The sequence below is a fragment of the Sinocyclocheilus grahami genome, unplaced genomic scaffold (genome assembly GCF_001515645.1).
Source record: "Sinocyclocheilus grahami isolate Dianchi unplaced genomic scaffold, SAMN03320097.WGS_v1.1 scaffold1416.1, whole genome shotgun sequence".
NCBI classification, from domain to species: domain Eukaryota; kingdom Metazoa; phylum Chordata; class Actinopteri; order Cypriniformes; family Cyprinidae; genus Sinocyclocheilus; species Sinocyclocheilus grahami.
Window position 1 is genome coordinate 197,343 of NW_015506595.1, and position 16,651 is coordinate 213,993.

General features: G+C 36.4%; 1 protein-coding gene across 1 annotated transcript in view; it reads right to left on the reverse strand.

Moving 5' to 3' along the window:
* The window catches only part of LOC107570110 (alpha-actinin-4), a 54,944-nt gene extending 38,659 nt beyond the window's left edge, over positions 1-16,285 (reverse strand). The window contains exon 1 of the mRNA XM_016256310.1: positions 15,959-16,285. Coding sequence (XP_016111796.1) covers positions 15,959-16,090 — 132 coding nt within the window. The 5' untranslated portion in view covers positions 16,091-16,285. The remainder of the gene's footprint in view (positions 1-15,958) is intronic.
* Positions 16,286-16,651: the final 366 nt, after the last annotated feature.

The window sequence follows — 16,651 nt, forward strand, 5'->3', positions numbered from 1 at the left end:
AATATATGTTATATACATAACAGCAATAGTAAAACAAACAATAATCAAAAATAATAAAAATACATAAATGCAAATATTTAACATTTTAAATAAACATTAAATGAACTAAAACTAATTTAAACATTACCAGAAAGAAATTAATACAAAGTATTTGAAATAAAATGATTAAAATCAAAATGGTAAAGTTCTCTAATATTACCATGTTTCATAAAACCATGAGAACCGTTACAGCAGACTGTCATGGCTTTATTTGATGATTACTGCAGTATCATCCTCTTCCGTTTCACCTGCTCACATAAAAACTAAATGAATATCTTGTTGCCCGTTTTACATGTCAGGTCTCTTCCTGTCATAAGCAGACAGGCCAGAATCTACGACGATAGTCAAAAGTCTGGTTTTACGATACTAGCGAGACACAATCACAATAGATTATGACGCCCTCGGGGCAACAGCCCACCCGTTAAACAGGCTTTATTGCTGGTGTATTCATCTTTTATGACGGGTAACCACACTATAAATGTACCCCTCGCCCAACATCGTTTAAAAGAACAGGAATGTCTGATCAAGACTTTACAGTAACAGCCCTTCAGGATCCACACAAGCAAACAAAGGATGGAATCAAAGAATCAAAGCATCTGTGATACAAAAAGCGTATGGTTCAGATGGGAATCTAGGTGAAGGCAGGCTCTAATCCTCTTAGAGGTCAGTCTTTTGTCTGAGCCGCCGCACTTAAGAGCTTTCAGTGCTCCAGAGAACATTATACACACACAGAGAAAGTCCTGGCCAGGACACAAGAGGCTTCAGCATGCAAAGACAAGCAACAGTGAATCCTTACAAACTACAGAAACTTCATATAAACACAAAACCAAGAACAATTCAAAATTGAGTGAATCTCATGTATAACTCACATTTCAGCCTCCCCAGAAAACTGCATAAAGAAAATTAAGCCTATTTTATGACTGCTGCAATTTTTAAACTCATATGGGTATTTATAAGGCGTTAATTTATGTATTTTTACTGACCGTAAAGCTAGTACATACAAGAATGCATGTATAAATTTTTTTTTTTTTAAACACATGCATACAAGATTAAATGCATCTTTTGCATTACAGTAACAGTAACTACAGTAATGTGCTTCCCAGTCATGAAAGAAAACCGAAGTGGTTCTAAAAAAAAAAAAAAAATAGAACTGAAGAACTGAAACAAAAATACAACAGTCCTAAAAATAGGCATTCCTAAATTCCTTCAAGCAAGCAAGCAGTCAGCAATAAAATAAAGATATAAAATAAAATAAAATAATGGATTTTTACTGATCACACAGCTTCCGCAAGGCGGGTAAGAAAAGATTTAAATGTAAATGCATTTAACTTTTTTGGATTACATTAAAGAGAAATTGGAGATGAAAAAAAACATCTGATTCAGTCATGAAACAAAATCTCATCTTCATCTCCTTTAAGCAAAAACAATCGTTTTATTTTGATTTTTGGAGTGAGATTTGACCCGGACATGTCTTTGACAGTGTGAATTTGGAGTGCAATCAACAAGAACAATTCAAAACTGAGTGAATGTCATGAAAACATGGCTCAAGTGTAAATGCATCTCTTTTTATTACAATAAAGAGAATTTGGGGTTAAATGTGCTTTACAGTCATGAAATGCTCCTAAAATACACTTCATTTTCTTTTTTTTCTTTTGATATTTGGGTGAAATTTGACCCATTTTTGACTGCGTTAGAAGAATTCCTCAACAAACTTTATGGCAATCAATAAAAAGTGACAAATCAAAGGTCACAGATTACGGACCGAATGACATCTGAATTGACGAAGCATGAGAGTGTGACTCAGCAGCATGATGACCCGCCCACAGTGACGGACAGAGCAAGAATGTCTCTGATGTCCAGCAGGATGACTGGCATCGGGAGATTTGGGCTGGATCAGTTCCTGACACTTCCTCTTCTACAGACACTGAGCCGAACACGACTCCAGCCTCAACAACAGATGTGTAATTGCAGGCACAGCCTTTCTGAGCCCACCGCCAGCAACACATGAACATCACAAAGACCACCAGGATGTAAAACAGGAAGCAGACTGAACTTTATTTTCCCACACTTCCTGACAAATTAATTCTCATGACCTTTTCATTTATTTGTGATTGTTGGTAAAGTGATGATGTTTTTAAATCATTTTATACAGGTACCAATTCTTGGAATTAATAGTTTTAAAAACTGTGTCCAATGCGACAAGAAAAGTCTTGCAATTTGAGTCTCAATGCTTTGTAAGTAAACACGCTCCCCGAGGACGAAGACAGAGCTGTTTCCGTTGTTAGCTAACAACATATTACTCTCTATAGAAACATGACACCCGCCATAGAAATTTCCACTACTTTTCCATGCCTGGAAATCATAGTGTGTTTTTTTTAACAAGCCAACACTAAAATGAACAATACAAAGAAAAATATACATACAATTAAGATTAATAAATGACTAATAAATTACATAATATTAATAAAAGCTTAGATTTTTTCTAATGGTTTTTATTTATTTATTGTTTTGTTTATTTTATATATTTTGTATTCTAATTGATTTACAATTATATATTTTGAACTGCAGTGTTTTATGATTGTTAAAATTATCATTTTAAAATCAATCAGCTCACTTGAAAAATAAAAGTCATGATTTATATAAATAATAGTACTACTATAAATTAATAACTTTAAAATATGGATCAAATATAAATTATTTTAGTAATAATTAAAAACTTATTACAGCTCACTTAATAGAGATCAAATAAACAATTTATACAGTAATATAAGAATTCTACTATAAATGAATAATTTCAAAATAAAATAAATAATTATAATCATAATTAAAGCTCACTTAAAAATAATAATAAATAACTATCAAATACATTATATTTAAATATAATACTATTACTATGAGGTCACCTGAAATAATAATATTTATAACAATAATAATAATAGGAAATTGCAATATTTTTCTGACTCATCACGAAAACCAGTGAAAATGGTTTCCGAGAGCAGAGCTGTTCTTTGAAAATTACAGTTAATATCACAAAATTAAGCAGAACTGTATTCATTGCACCCAGAAAAGTTATTTTAATATCCTTGCTGTTTACACTCAATATCAGACATCACGTCAGTGATAAAATATGAAGACAACCAACAGTTTGACAGAGGTTCCGGTAATGGTCTAACAAAGAAATGTACTCTTGTATTACAGTAAAGTGTTCCGAGGCATTTCTCTGGTTGAGTTTCTGCGGCTGGGCGGGACTAAAGTAGGTCAGGTGACGTAACACCCCGTGACCTCATAATGCCTCTTAGCGTGACTGCCTTTATCTCAGTCCACTCCCACTCGCTGTTTTCACTGGGACACACCTGAACCATGTCCAAACACCCACTAGAACAATCCAAAATTGGATTAGTGCACAGTAACCGCAGTTTTCCCAGCATGCCGTGACTCACGCTCAGCCTTTCATTCAGTCATTTAGTGGTCAAAGCTGCGCTCTGGAAAAAGATGCATTCAAGGTTTGACCATCATCGTAAGACACTCAGTGCCAAATATCAATACCTGCATCTGCCATCCATTAGTTCTGACATCAAGTCCAGACGTTCTCCCATGAGATCGACTGACTCTAGCTTGCAGCAGAAACACAGTTACAGTGCATGGAAAAACACCTTAGGAAAACAAAACATGACACTCGTGCACTTTTTTGTTTTCAACATGCATATTCGCAAGCATCCTTCTAACTAATAATGAGCGCAAACACGCACACTCAGGCCTAATTTAACAGGAACTCACACATATATGCTCAATCGCGCTTCTGCACCACACATCTCGTTAGCTGCAAAACAACATGGCGTGAAACGCTTATAGGGACAAAAATAAGTTAACTGCCTGTTTGGTGATGCTCTTGAGAGTAAACCACAACAGAGAAACGGTCACACTAAATGCAAATGAAATATCAGTGAAAGAGCGAGTGTTAAACTGCACATTTTCAATTGAGACGGTCACAATTACTGCATTTCACACATTCAGTTCACTTCTGGCATAAATAACTGACTCCTAAATGCTGCTTTAGTTTTGCTGTCAGCTTCACTGATGCAACATTTGCGTATGTAGTTAACAAAACAAAGTTAATATAACAAAAAGCATTTCTTTCTACACAGTTGCACAGAAAAACCTACAAAACTCCTTCAGTAAAAACTTTGTTCTATATTAGACATCTGGTTTCATCAACCTGAAGTCAATGTGTTTTAGTGAAATGCCTAAAACTAAGAGATAAAATGCATTAGTGCAACTTTTTTTAAAGCTTGTCTTGAAAAAGGCCATTGATAAAGGTTACATTAAAAACATTAAATCACACTGAACTGGTGAACTCATCTACTCACTAGTTGCTTTTACAGTTTATTTTACGGTTTAATTGTGCTCTTGCAAACTATTCAATTTTTTTTAAATAAGGACTGACATTTAGGTCTGATGATTGTTTTAAGGCTTGAAATCGTGTACATTTGTCATGATCCTAAACTAAACGTGTAAAAATCTAACTTTTGTCAGTCACAGAGCTTACTTTCTGCAAAAATCCAAAAGCCAATAGAAAAATTCTATTGTTTTTTTTGTTGAAGAAACCAAAGTGATGCAAACTTCAGGATTGGCCTACAAAAATACCTCATCACTCACATAGTTCATTTCAAATTAGATTGATGCATATCTGCTTTAACTGTAATTGCAATCGCAACTTCTCAACTCAAACTCTATCCTTGATTCATTTTTTAACAAGTTTGTGGCAATGCATACTGGGACTCCCTTCAGAAGCGGTGGACGGGACACAGTCCAGATAGAAACTGCACTCTCACTAAACACAATCAATGAGTCCAATCAAACACATCTAAACACACTGACTCACGCAGTCACTGAGCAGCACGACCCCGAGACAAGACTACAGCGATACCGCAAGACACCGTCTGCAACACCAAACACAGCCAACAGCCACAAATAATCACACATAAAAGTTGTGCTCTCTTCTTTGGACCCTGCAGACCCCAGTCACATTTAGCTGCCGAATGCATTTAGTATTAAAGGTGCCATAGAATGCATTGATACAATATTTTAAATTGTTCTCCGATCTCTACATAGAAGGTATGTGGCTTAGGTAAGGGCAAAAAAATCTCCAGAAACGGTTTTACATGTCCATGTACAACCCTAGGATTTGTCCCTAGAATGAAATGGTCTGTTTTTACCTTATTTGGAAGGGTCATGAATAATAATGTTGAGCTCTGCTCTGATTGGCTGTTTCACAGTGCGGCTCAATGTTGAGCTCTACTCTGATTGGCTGTTTCACAGTGCCGCTCATTTCAGTAGCTCACACAGCAGGAAAGAAACACAGGGAAAATATATATTTCAATACTTTATCTCACAGTTATATCGTTGGGTAATTATACTATATATAAAATGCGGGCATCAGGGAGCCGCTATTAATATGCGGGGCATTGAAACTGCTTTCGAATGCACAATCGCGTTTTACTTTCACTTTCGAGATTTACGATAGCACGTGCTCTGTGTAAACTACAGCGGCAGTACTTACCACACATTTTACAAGATCAGATGCTTGTCAGTGGTGCTCAGGATCTGTAAATCATTCGCCATCATCCTCAGTCATCTCTCCTTACCGTTTATGGGGTAAGTGAAATCTTATGTACTGTGACGTAACAGGCTACTGCTAGCAAGCAGCTAACCATGTCCCTTTAGTGGCTCGTTATTTGTTTTCCGTGCCTTTCTGAATACAGACACCAAACCATCCCTGCACATCACATCCCCTGCACAGCCAGGAACATAACATTTATTTCCATGATCTTAGTGCTGGGCGGTATGACCAAAAATTTATATCACGGTATTTTTCAAAATTATACCGGTTTCATGGTACAAGACGGTATTTTTTTTTCCATGCATGACTGGGTGTTAACCATATTTTATCCTGATTGAGAGAGGAAATACAGCAGTATATTGACTTAGGGACAGCACTGGCGAAATCTTCCAACTGAACCATAGCTAAGCTTTATCCAGAAAAGCCGCTAGGTTTGTCAGTATGAATATTCTATGGAAAAAATACGCTAAAAGGGTCTGAAAGTTGCTAAATCTAGTGCTAAAGTCGCGCTCGTGTGTGTGTGAGACGCGGGAGCTGATGGCAGCGGGTGGTGGATATTTGTGGCGGTCAGTGTGGATATTGTGGATGAGTTCTTCTGTGTCATCACGTTCTATTAGTTCTACAGCTTCAGTTTCAGAACTTTCACGCTTAGTAACACATACAGCTGTTCCCTCACCACAGTGCAACACCCCTTTCAAACAGTGTCGCGTTCCGAACGTTGTTTAAGTGACATATACTGGTATTGTGGTATTTTCAAAATTTATATCATAACAAAAATAAAAACCGGTATTCGGTATGAACCGGTATACCGCCCAGCACTACATGATCTGCCATTTTCGCTATTATCCTCGCTTGTTTCTTCACAATACCTGCAGAACTTCTGATGATTCGGCTGTGCAGGTTCGGCTGGTGGCTGGCATAGAATATGGGCGGGTATATGCAAATGTTGGGGGCGTAACTATTAGTGATCCCAACTGTAACGTCACAGTCGGTGTTATGTTCTGATTCTCCTATTTTTCAGTGGTCTTTTGCATGCACGAGATTTACATAAGGAGGAGGAAACAATGGTGTTTGAGGCTCATGGTATGTAATTTCTATGTACAGATGTACAGAAATTCAACTATGCCAAGGTAAATACAGTTTTCCATTCTATGGCACCTTTAAACAGATTTCTTATCTATGAATCTATGAAAGAAATGCATAAAAAAAAATGACTTGACAACTTGAATTATACATTAACTCAAACTCTCCTTCCATCCAGCTTCAAAATGAATCGCAAGGACTGGGTCACATGGCATTAAAGAATAAAATGACTTTCTTGAACTGACCACCGTCTGGACCCCATAATGCACTGAAATGTGCACAATAAAAAAAAACAGCAACATTATTGTTGATCATAAATATTCTTTCATGCAATACCAAAACGAAGCAACAAAAAGTTCACGCTTACTACAAATGGACTATTTTACCCAATATTGTGTTCTGCATTTTTATACTACCTAATTGTTCATTTAACGATAAGATAATGCAAACACTAAATCAATCGAGTCGAGATTGAAAAAATATTTGGTGTAGCATTTACTTTTGAAACTATTTCACTCATAACTTGCAATTAAATTTCAGAAATAATTACAAAGAAACGACAATTAACACACTGAATTAAACTTTGATGTGACAGAAAGAGTCTAATACCCCTCATTTACAACTTTTTGCAGTGCATTTGTAAAACACTTTTTTTGTACGTGCTGCAACCTTTGTAGAGCGCTCCAAAATGTGTCATTTATTAGGTTACCTTTTTGTGGACGTTACCTTTTACCTCTTTACCTCTTACCTCTTTTTAGCCAGTAGACCGCACAGCAACTCACTAGGTTTTGGAACGGAGCCAATGTGTTGAACTTTTGAGAATGAATCCCACTGTTTTATTGAGGAACGACCTCTGGATCAGTAGCTCGAGTCTAGTTTAGTCTGCAGTCTAGTCGATGTACATTCTAGAAGCATGCGATTCGATTACACTTGCTGCTGTGATCGTTTCAGTCCTGTAACACTTTAAACAGACATGATGAAATACAAAGATAGAGAGAGAGAGACCTTTATACAGAGCCAAACTCACTACCAAACACGCTCAAGCAGGTTTTTATTTGGCCTGCGTTATTGGTCCTCTGGAATTTTTATTTTGTTGCCCCTAACGGTGCACCTGAGTCTGTGCATTACAGTGAATTTATTACATGTAAGGGGTCTAAATCCTATACCGTTAAGTCTTCAACTGTGGTAAAAATCACTAAAACACACAGCCTTGGGTGGTTTATTATTTTGATGGCAACTTCAATGTAATAAAAGACCATTTATATTTGCAGTTACATTTATTTATTTAAATAATAATCATAGTGCTGTCAAACGATTAATCGCATCCATTATAAAAGTTTGTGTTTACATAATATATGTGTGTGTTCTCTGTATATTTATTATGCATATATAAATACACACACATGCACGAATAAATGTAAATATTTTCAAAATATACGCTGTGTGTGTGTCGTTATATAAACACATAATAATTATATACAGTACACACATAAATCATGTAAACAAAACTTTTATTTTGGATGCGATTAATCGCGATTAATCATTTGACAGCACTAAATAATAATAATAGTAACTATAATAATTTATTGTACAGAGTATTATAGTCTTTTACTGTTGCTAAGCAACATTATCAATATTCAGCGCCATTTTAGCATCAATTAGATATTGTAATAGTTTTTATTATTAGTTTTAATTATTTTATATATTTTAAAAAATGTTATATTGACTTTATTTTTATATTTCCTTTAGTTGTAGTAGTTATAAAAATAAGAAAGGTTGTTTTTGCATTTTATTTTAGTAAACATTTATTTTTGGGTTTCTTTTTAGTTAACTAAATAACCCTGTCAGAATTTAGAGTCAAAACATCTGGTTATAATATACAACTGACAGCTACGCTCATCATAAACATCTGGAAATGTTTGATGGCAATACAGGAATAGAAAAGACTACTGGAAATTGTTGGAAACCATAAAGAAGAAAAAAAATCCCTGTGATATAAACTCCCATGGTATTACTACCAGAAACTTCCTTAAAGTTCTCAACCAATCGCAGATGTAGTACATATGAAGTTATCATCTAGAAAACATTTGCCGCGAAATACACTCTAACAACGTATCTTTGCTGTGCTGTAGGGCACAAGGTTGTGTTTTTGGTTTCCAGACGTCTTTCTTATCAAGCACTACTGGATTTATATGTGCTTATCTACACAACAAGAACAAAGCCGGTTAAATCACTGCGTCTTATTTCAATTCACATGTGCCCAGCTTTGTAACTCCCAAACAGGCTGTTCAATAGAGAACGAAACACTTCAATGAATTTTCAGACATTTTGGGTGGAGAGGAGAAGCAAGTCTTGGCCAGTCACAGGGCGTTTGGCATTTGTCGGGGAGTAATTTCACGTCTGTCACGGATAAGGGGATGACTTTGGTATAATTCCACACGCCTTGTTTCGTTCGAGCGGAAACAGGCAACGGTCCGTGGAGACATTAATGCAACTCAGCGTGGGGTTTTAACAAGGATGTGTTGGTTTGGTAATCACTAGTGAACTTCGGTCTGTGTGTAATATTCATCCTCACAAACACGCAATAGAAATTCCAGCGCTGAAACATCATTTTACGACCAATGCCGAGTCGAGACTGGAGGGACGTTCACTAAACTTTAGACATAGAAACATGCAGACTCATTTTGCAAACGAAAATGTTCGTATAGGAAAAGTTTGCAATTCCTGCGCAACTAGTGGCAGCAAACAGAACTGCAATGGACCCTTTTTACACATTATGAGTATATAATGTTGTAAATATATATATATATATATATATATATAATGAATATATATATTTCTCTCTTCTGACCAACGTCTTAATCTCTCAATATTTCTTCCTCTTTTGTAAAGATTAAAAAAATATTATCATTTAATATAATTCATTCATTTCGGTTCACCACTATAGATTTACCAACTATGATGACTTCGGGTTCTGAGAACCACGCAAATGAGAAAAGGGTCAATAACAGATAATCAGAGTGTGAAACCTGTTTGATAACAGTAATTATTTCTGCAATTCTGTTTAGTGCCACTAGTAGTACAGAAATTACATTCATTGGGCCAGAATTACGAACAGCTTGTGCCACTCTACATTTCAATTTGCACATAATATACCTGTACATACAACTGTCTATTGTTTGTTTCTTCACAATACCTGCAGAACTTCTGATGATTCGGCTGTGCAGGTTCGGCTGGTGGCTGGCATAGAATATGGGCGGGTATATGCAAATGTTGGGGGCGTAACTATTAGTGATCCCAACTGTAACGTCACAGTCGGTGTTATGTTCTGATTCTCCTATTTTTCAGTGGTCTTTTGCATGCACGAGATTTACATAAGGAGGAGGAAACAATGGTGTTTGAGGCTCATGGTATGTAATTTCTATGTACAGAACTGTTATTATTCAACTATGCCAAGGTAAATACAGTTTTCCATTCTATGGCACCTTTAAACAGATTTCTTATCTATGAAACGTCACATGAAATGCATAAAAAAAAATGACTTGACAACTTGAATTATACATTAACTCAAACTCTCCTTCCATCCAGCTTCAAAATGAATCGCAAGGACTGGGTCACATGGCATTAAAGAATAAAATGACTTTCTTGAACTGACCACCGTCTGGACCCCATAATGCACTGAAATGTGCACAATAAAAAAAAACAGCAACATTATTGTTGATCATAAATATTCTTTCATGCAATACCAAAACGAAGCAACAAAAAGTTCACGCTTACTACAAATGGACTATTTTACCCAATATTGTGTTCTGCATTTTTATACTACCTAATTGTTCATTTAACGATAAGATAATGCAAACACTAAATCAATCGAGTCGAGATTGAAAAAATATTTGGTGTAGCATTTACTTTTGAAACTATTTCACTCATAACTTGCAATTAAATTTCAGAAATAATTACAAAGAAACGACAATTAACACACTGAATTAAACTTTGATGTGACAGAAAGAGTCTAATACTCCTCATTTACAACTTTTTGCAGTGCATTTGTAAAACACTTTTTTTGTACGTGCTGCAACCTTTGTAGAGCGCTCCAAAATGTGTCATTTATTAGGTTACCTTTTTGTGGACGTTACCTTTTACCTCTTTACCTCTTACCTCTTTTTAGCCAGTAGACCGCACAGCAACTCACTAGGTTTTGGAACGGAGCCAATGTGTTGAACTTTTGAGAATGAATCCCACTGTTTTATTGAGGAACGACCTCTGGATCAGTAGCTCGAGTCTAGTTTAGTCTGCAGTCTAGTCGATGTACATTCTAGAAGCATGCGATTCGATTACACTTGCTGCTGTGATCGTTTCAGTCCTGTAACACTTTAAACAGACATGATGAAATACAAAGATAGAGAGAGAGAGACCTTTATACAGAGCCAAACTCACTACCAAACACGCTCAAGCAGGTTTTTATTTGGCCTGCGTTATTGGTCCTCTGGAATTTTTATTTTGTTGCCCCTAACGGTGCACCTGAGTCTGTGCATTACAGTGAATTTATTACATGTAAGGGGTCTAAATCCTATACCGTTAAGTCTTCAACTGTGGTAAAAATCACTAAAACACACAGCCTTGGGTGGTTTATTATTTTGATGGCAACTTCAATGTAATAAAAGACCATTTATATTTGCAGTTACATTTATTTATTTAAATAATAATCATAGTGCTGTCAAACGATTAATCGCATCCATTATAAAAGTTTGTGTTTACATAATATATGTGTGTGTTCTCTGTATATTTATTATGCATATATAAATACACACACATGCACGAATAAATGTAAATATTTTCAAAATATACGCTGTGTGTGTGTCGTTATATAAACACATAATAATTATATACAGTACACACATAAATCATGTAAACAAAACTTTTATTTTGGATGCGATTAATCGCGATTAATCATTTGACAGCACTAAATAATAATAATAGTAACTATAATAATTTATTGTACAGAGTATTATAGTCTTTTACTGTTGCTAAGCAACATTATCAATATTCAGCGCCATTTTAGCATCAATTAGATATTGTAATAGTTTTTATTATTAGTTTTAATTATTTTATATATTTTAAAAAATGTTATATTGACTTTATTTTTATATTTCCTTTAGTTGTAGTAGTTATAAAAATAAGAAAGGTTGTTTTTGCATTTTATTTTAGTAAACATTTATTTTTGGGTTTCTTTTTAGTTAACTAAATAACCCTGTCAGAATTTAGAGTCAAAACATCTGGTTATAATATACAACTGACAGCTACGCTCATCATAAACATCTGGAAATGTTTGATGGCAATACAGGAATAGAAAAGACTACTGGAAATTGTTGGAAACCATAAAGAAGAAAAAAAATCCCTGTGATATAAACTCCCATGGTATTACTACCAGAAACTTCCTTAAAGTTCTCAACCAATCGCAGATGTAGTACATATGAAGTTATCATCTAGAAAACATTTGCCGCGAAATACACTCTAACAACGTATCTTTGCTGTGCTGTAGGGCACAAGGTTGTGTTTTTGGTTTCCAGACGTCTTTCTTATCAAGCACTACTGGATTTATATGTGCTTATCTACACAACAAGAACAAAGCCGGTTAAATCACTGCGTCTTATTTCAATTCACATGTGCCCAGCTTTGTAACTCCCAAACAGGCTGTTCAATAGAGAACGAAACACTTCAATGAATTTTCAGACATTTTGGGTGGAGAGGAGAAGCAAGTCTTGGCCAGTCACAGGGCGTTTGGCATTTGTCGGGGAGTAATTTCACGTCTGTCACGGATAAGGGGATGACTTTGGTATAATTCCACACGCCTTGTTTCGTTCGAGCGGAAACAGGCAACGGTCCGTGGAGACATTAATGCAACTCAGCGTGGGGTTTTAACAAGGATGTGTTGGTTTGGTAATCACTAGTGAACTTCGGTCTGTGTGTAATATTCATCCTCACAAACACGCAATAGAAATTCCAGCGCTGAAACATCATTTTACGACCAATGCCGAGTCGAGACTGGAGGGACGTTCACTAAACTTTAGACATAGAAACATGCAGACTCATTTTGCAAACGAAAATGTTCGTATAGGAAAAGTTTGCAATTCCTGCGCAACTAGTGGCAGCAAACAGAACTGCAATGGACCCTTTTTACACATTATGAGTATATAATGTTGTAAATATATATATATATATATATATATAATGAATATATATATTTCTCTCTTCTGACCAACATCTTAATCTCTCAATATTTCTTCCTCTTTTGTAAAGATTAAAAAAATATTATCATTTAATATAATTCATTCATTTCGGTTCACCACTATAGATTTACCAACTATGATGACTTCGGGTTCTGAGAACCACGCAAATGAGAAAAGGGTCAATAACAGATAATCAGAGTGTGAAACCTGTTTGATAACAGTAATTATTTCTGCAATTCTGTTTAGTGCCACTAGTAGTACAGAAATTACATTCATTGGGCCAGAATTACGAACAGCTTGTGCCACTCTACATTTCAATTTGCACATAATATACCTGTACATACAACTGTCTATTGTTATATACCTGTACATACAATTGTCGATTTGTATATTTTTATTCCTTAGTTACTTGTTCTATTTTTCTATTTTTTATTATCTGTGTTTTTGTTCGGTCACTGTCATTCTGTTACACTGTGGAGCTTCTGTCATGAAAACAAATTCCTCGTATGTGTAAACATACCTGGCAATAAAAACTCATTCTGATTCTGATGATATTTAGACAGACTTAAAGAAGTTCCAGATCTATACATGTGCTCTTATTATTTAAGTTACTTTGCCTTTAATGTAAATAAACGTGCAAACAATATACTTGCTCTTGTGAATTTATTTGGATGTTAATTACATTTGTGCCAGCTGTCTCTTTAATACCGCGTGGTTTATACACATGTTGCTGCTGATTGGGCCAAACAAGAGAAAACATATCTCAAACCCCGTTGCACACCGTTTCCAGGAAACATGTCGTTCAACCCAGAAACTGTAGCAAAACGGTGCACACTGTAACATCGAGCGTATTTTGCAATATTAAACGTATTTATACCGATTTCATCAGGCTCCGAAAATTCTTCAAAAAGAACACAAAGAATGGCCTTCTCAGCTGCCATAGTTGCAACTCTTGCGTCATCAGAACAGGGTGTTCAACGCACCACCGTTTCGGTTTAAAAAATGTTTTGCACCGTTTTGTCAGGGCTGAACGCAGCCCTGGTTTGTGGTTGGGGTTGATTAATTAGTTATGTTTGGTATTGCAGTCTACCATTCTAAGTCCTGCAAGTATGTAGTATGTATACTATGCACAGCATGCATAGTTAACTTACTACTATTGACAGAATGTGCATGGAAGACTCTATCCAACAGTGCAATTTGCATCACATTTTGACTTGACATTCCATTTCTAGCCTCTAAAGTTTTAATATCTTTAATTTCAAAAGGTATTGTTTAGATTAAGGCTTAATTATTATAAGTGGCATAATTATAGTATGGGCCAGGACCAATGTAACTATCACAACCATGTCAAGTGCAAAACGGGTTAATACATGTTTTTTGTATGGCACAAATACCAGTGAATTGACTACTGCAAACCTTAGTAATCTTGTTGCGTGATTTGTTTAAATACTCTTCCCATAAATGTTGTGTCCAAAAGTGGAACTCCAAAAAATGCATATGCAACAAGGCCAGCTGCAAAATCTGTTTTCACTGTCAGTAAACCCTGACAGTAGTTTTTTGATGCCGAAAGAGGGTTTGCGATGGCACAAGCTGTTCGTAATTCTGGCCCAATGAATGTAATTTCTGTACTACTAGTGGCACTAAACAGAATTGCAGAAATAATTCCTTATCATCAAACAGGTTTCACACTCTGATTATCTGTTATTGACCCTTTTCTCATTTCCGTGGTTCTCAGAACCCAAAGTCATCATAGTTGGTAAATCTATAGTGGTGAACCGAAATGAATGTTTGAGCTTGAACTTGCCCCTGCTCTCTAAAACCCAGCATTCCAAAAATGTGTCAGCCAATCAGATAGCTGAAGGTGGTGGGCATTTCTGATTGGCTAAAAAAAGTGTAGGCCACTCTCCTGATTTTTTGTGCCGTTTACAGTCAAAGACACAGATGTGACAACTACTTACTGATATCTGTCAGGATGTAAAGATATTTTATGCATGACATATAGTAATAGACATCTGCAATGTGGTTTAAATTCATTTTAGCTGCTGAAATTCATATTAGAAGGCCACTCTACTTTCTAGATATCTAGATATCTGGCTTCACAAGTGTAACCAACGAGTACAAAAAGCGAGAGGAGAGCTCAAGAGTTCAGACAGTATTCTCCTCCGCTTGACTTTCTCAAATAAATGTCCCATTTATGGGTCTGAAGGCTGGTGACTGTGTCTGTGTCTATATATATATATATATATATATATATGTGTGTGTGTGTGATTTATTAGTGCGTGCGCTCAGGTGGGTTAATAATTAATTATTTTTCCAATCAAACTTTGACCTTCCTTTCTCAAACTCTCTCCAATAGCCGTCTGTCACACCAAAAATGCAAATCAGTCAAGCTTGTCTTTGCCCCAAAAGACACACACCCAAAAACGTCATTCAAGCCCCGAGCATTCCTCAATATTCATTGCCATAATTCATGTGCATAAAACACTCACTATCAATCAGGTTTTCCACAGAAACACCACAGAGTGTATTCAAAAAGGGAACGCGCCTCATACGTAGATTTTTTATTCTTTTTAGCTTATCTTTCCTCTCCAGAACAGCAGATAAACTCCAGAAACAGCATTTCTGCAGCTATTTTAAGCTCTCGTGCTGTGATATCTAGCTACTGCCATTTTAAATCCGGTTGTCTGGCTGTAAATAGTAGTCTAAAAGGAAAAAGGCGGCAGCAGCAGCGAATGAAACTCGCTCTAGTAAAACAGGTTCAGCCGTTACAATGTATCACTCACTCTCACACACGCGCACGCACGCGACTGAAACATTATTGTAACATTCGAAACCCGCGAAACATTATAACATTCGAAGCGCGCTGCTGTTCTAGGCGCGTATAAAAGCAGACTAGCGAAAACAAGACGACTAAAACGTGTCAAACGCACAAATCTCTCATCGCACAGGCCCCTGCGGCGGCCCCCGGGCTTTCAGAAGCTCTTACCTTCCGCTGCTGTTTCTCCCAGGCCGGGTCCAGCAGTAGGTCCCGGTCCCAGTCGTTCTCCTGCTCCATGTAGATCTGCTGTCCGCCCGCTGAATATAAGGATTGATTATTCGCCGCGTGATAATCTACCATGTCAGACACCTGAGAGCACCGTCAAGACTCTTCCTAAACGAAAACCAAAAGAAAACAGCCTGCAGTAATCGCTCTCGAAGCCTTTGTTGCTCGGTATGAAGTATCCGCTGCGTGGACTGACAGTCTCCCCGCCGAGAGTGCGTTCCTCCACCCGTCTGACAAAAATGGAGTAGGAGACGCGCCGCTCCCACTGAGGAGGAGGTAGTAGGCCCGGGAAACTCATGAATATTTAAAAGGAGGGTTTACTTATTCAGAAGATATCCGATCCTCGCTCTACCCACGAGCGGGGTGGGCTTCTGCCATAGGCTAATCTCGTCGGGGGGAAGTAGTTTTAGATTGAAAATGTGAATTTGTGGCTGTTATATAAAACTATTCACAGAGGTCGGAAAATCTGATGATTAATATCTATTACAAATCTGAAAGGTTTTTTTAGGAAGGGATTTAAAAAACGGATTTTAAAAAAGTTGAACTGCACTGTATGTGTATAAATAAATTGCATTGATCTATATCATTTGACCTATATATATATATATATATATATATATATATATATATATATAT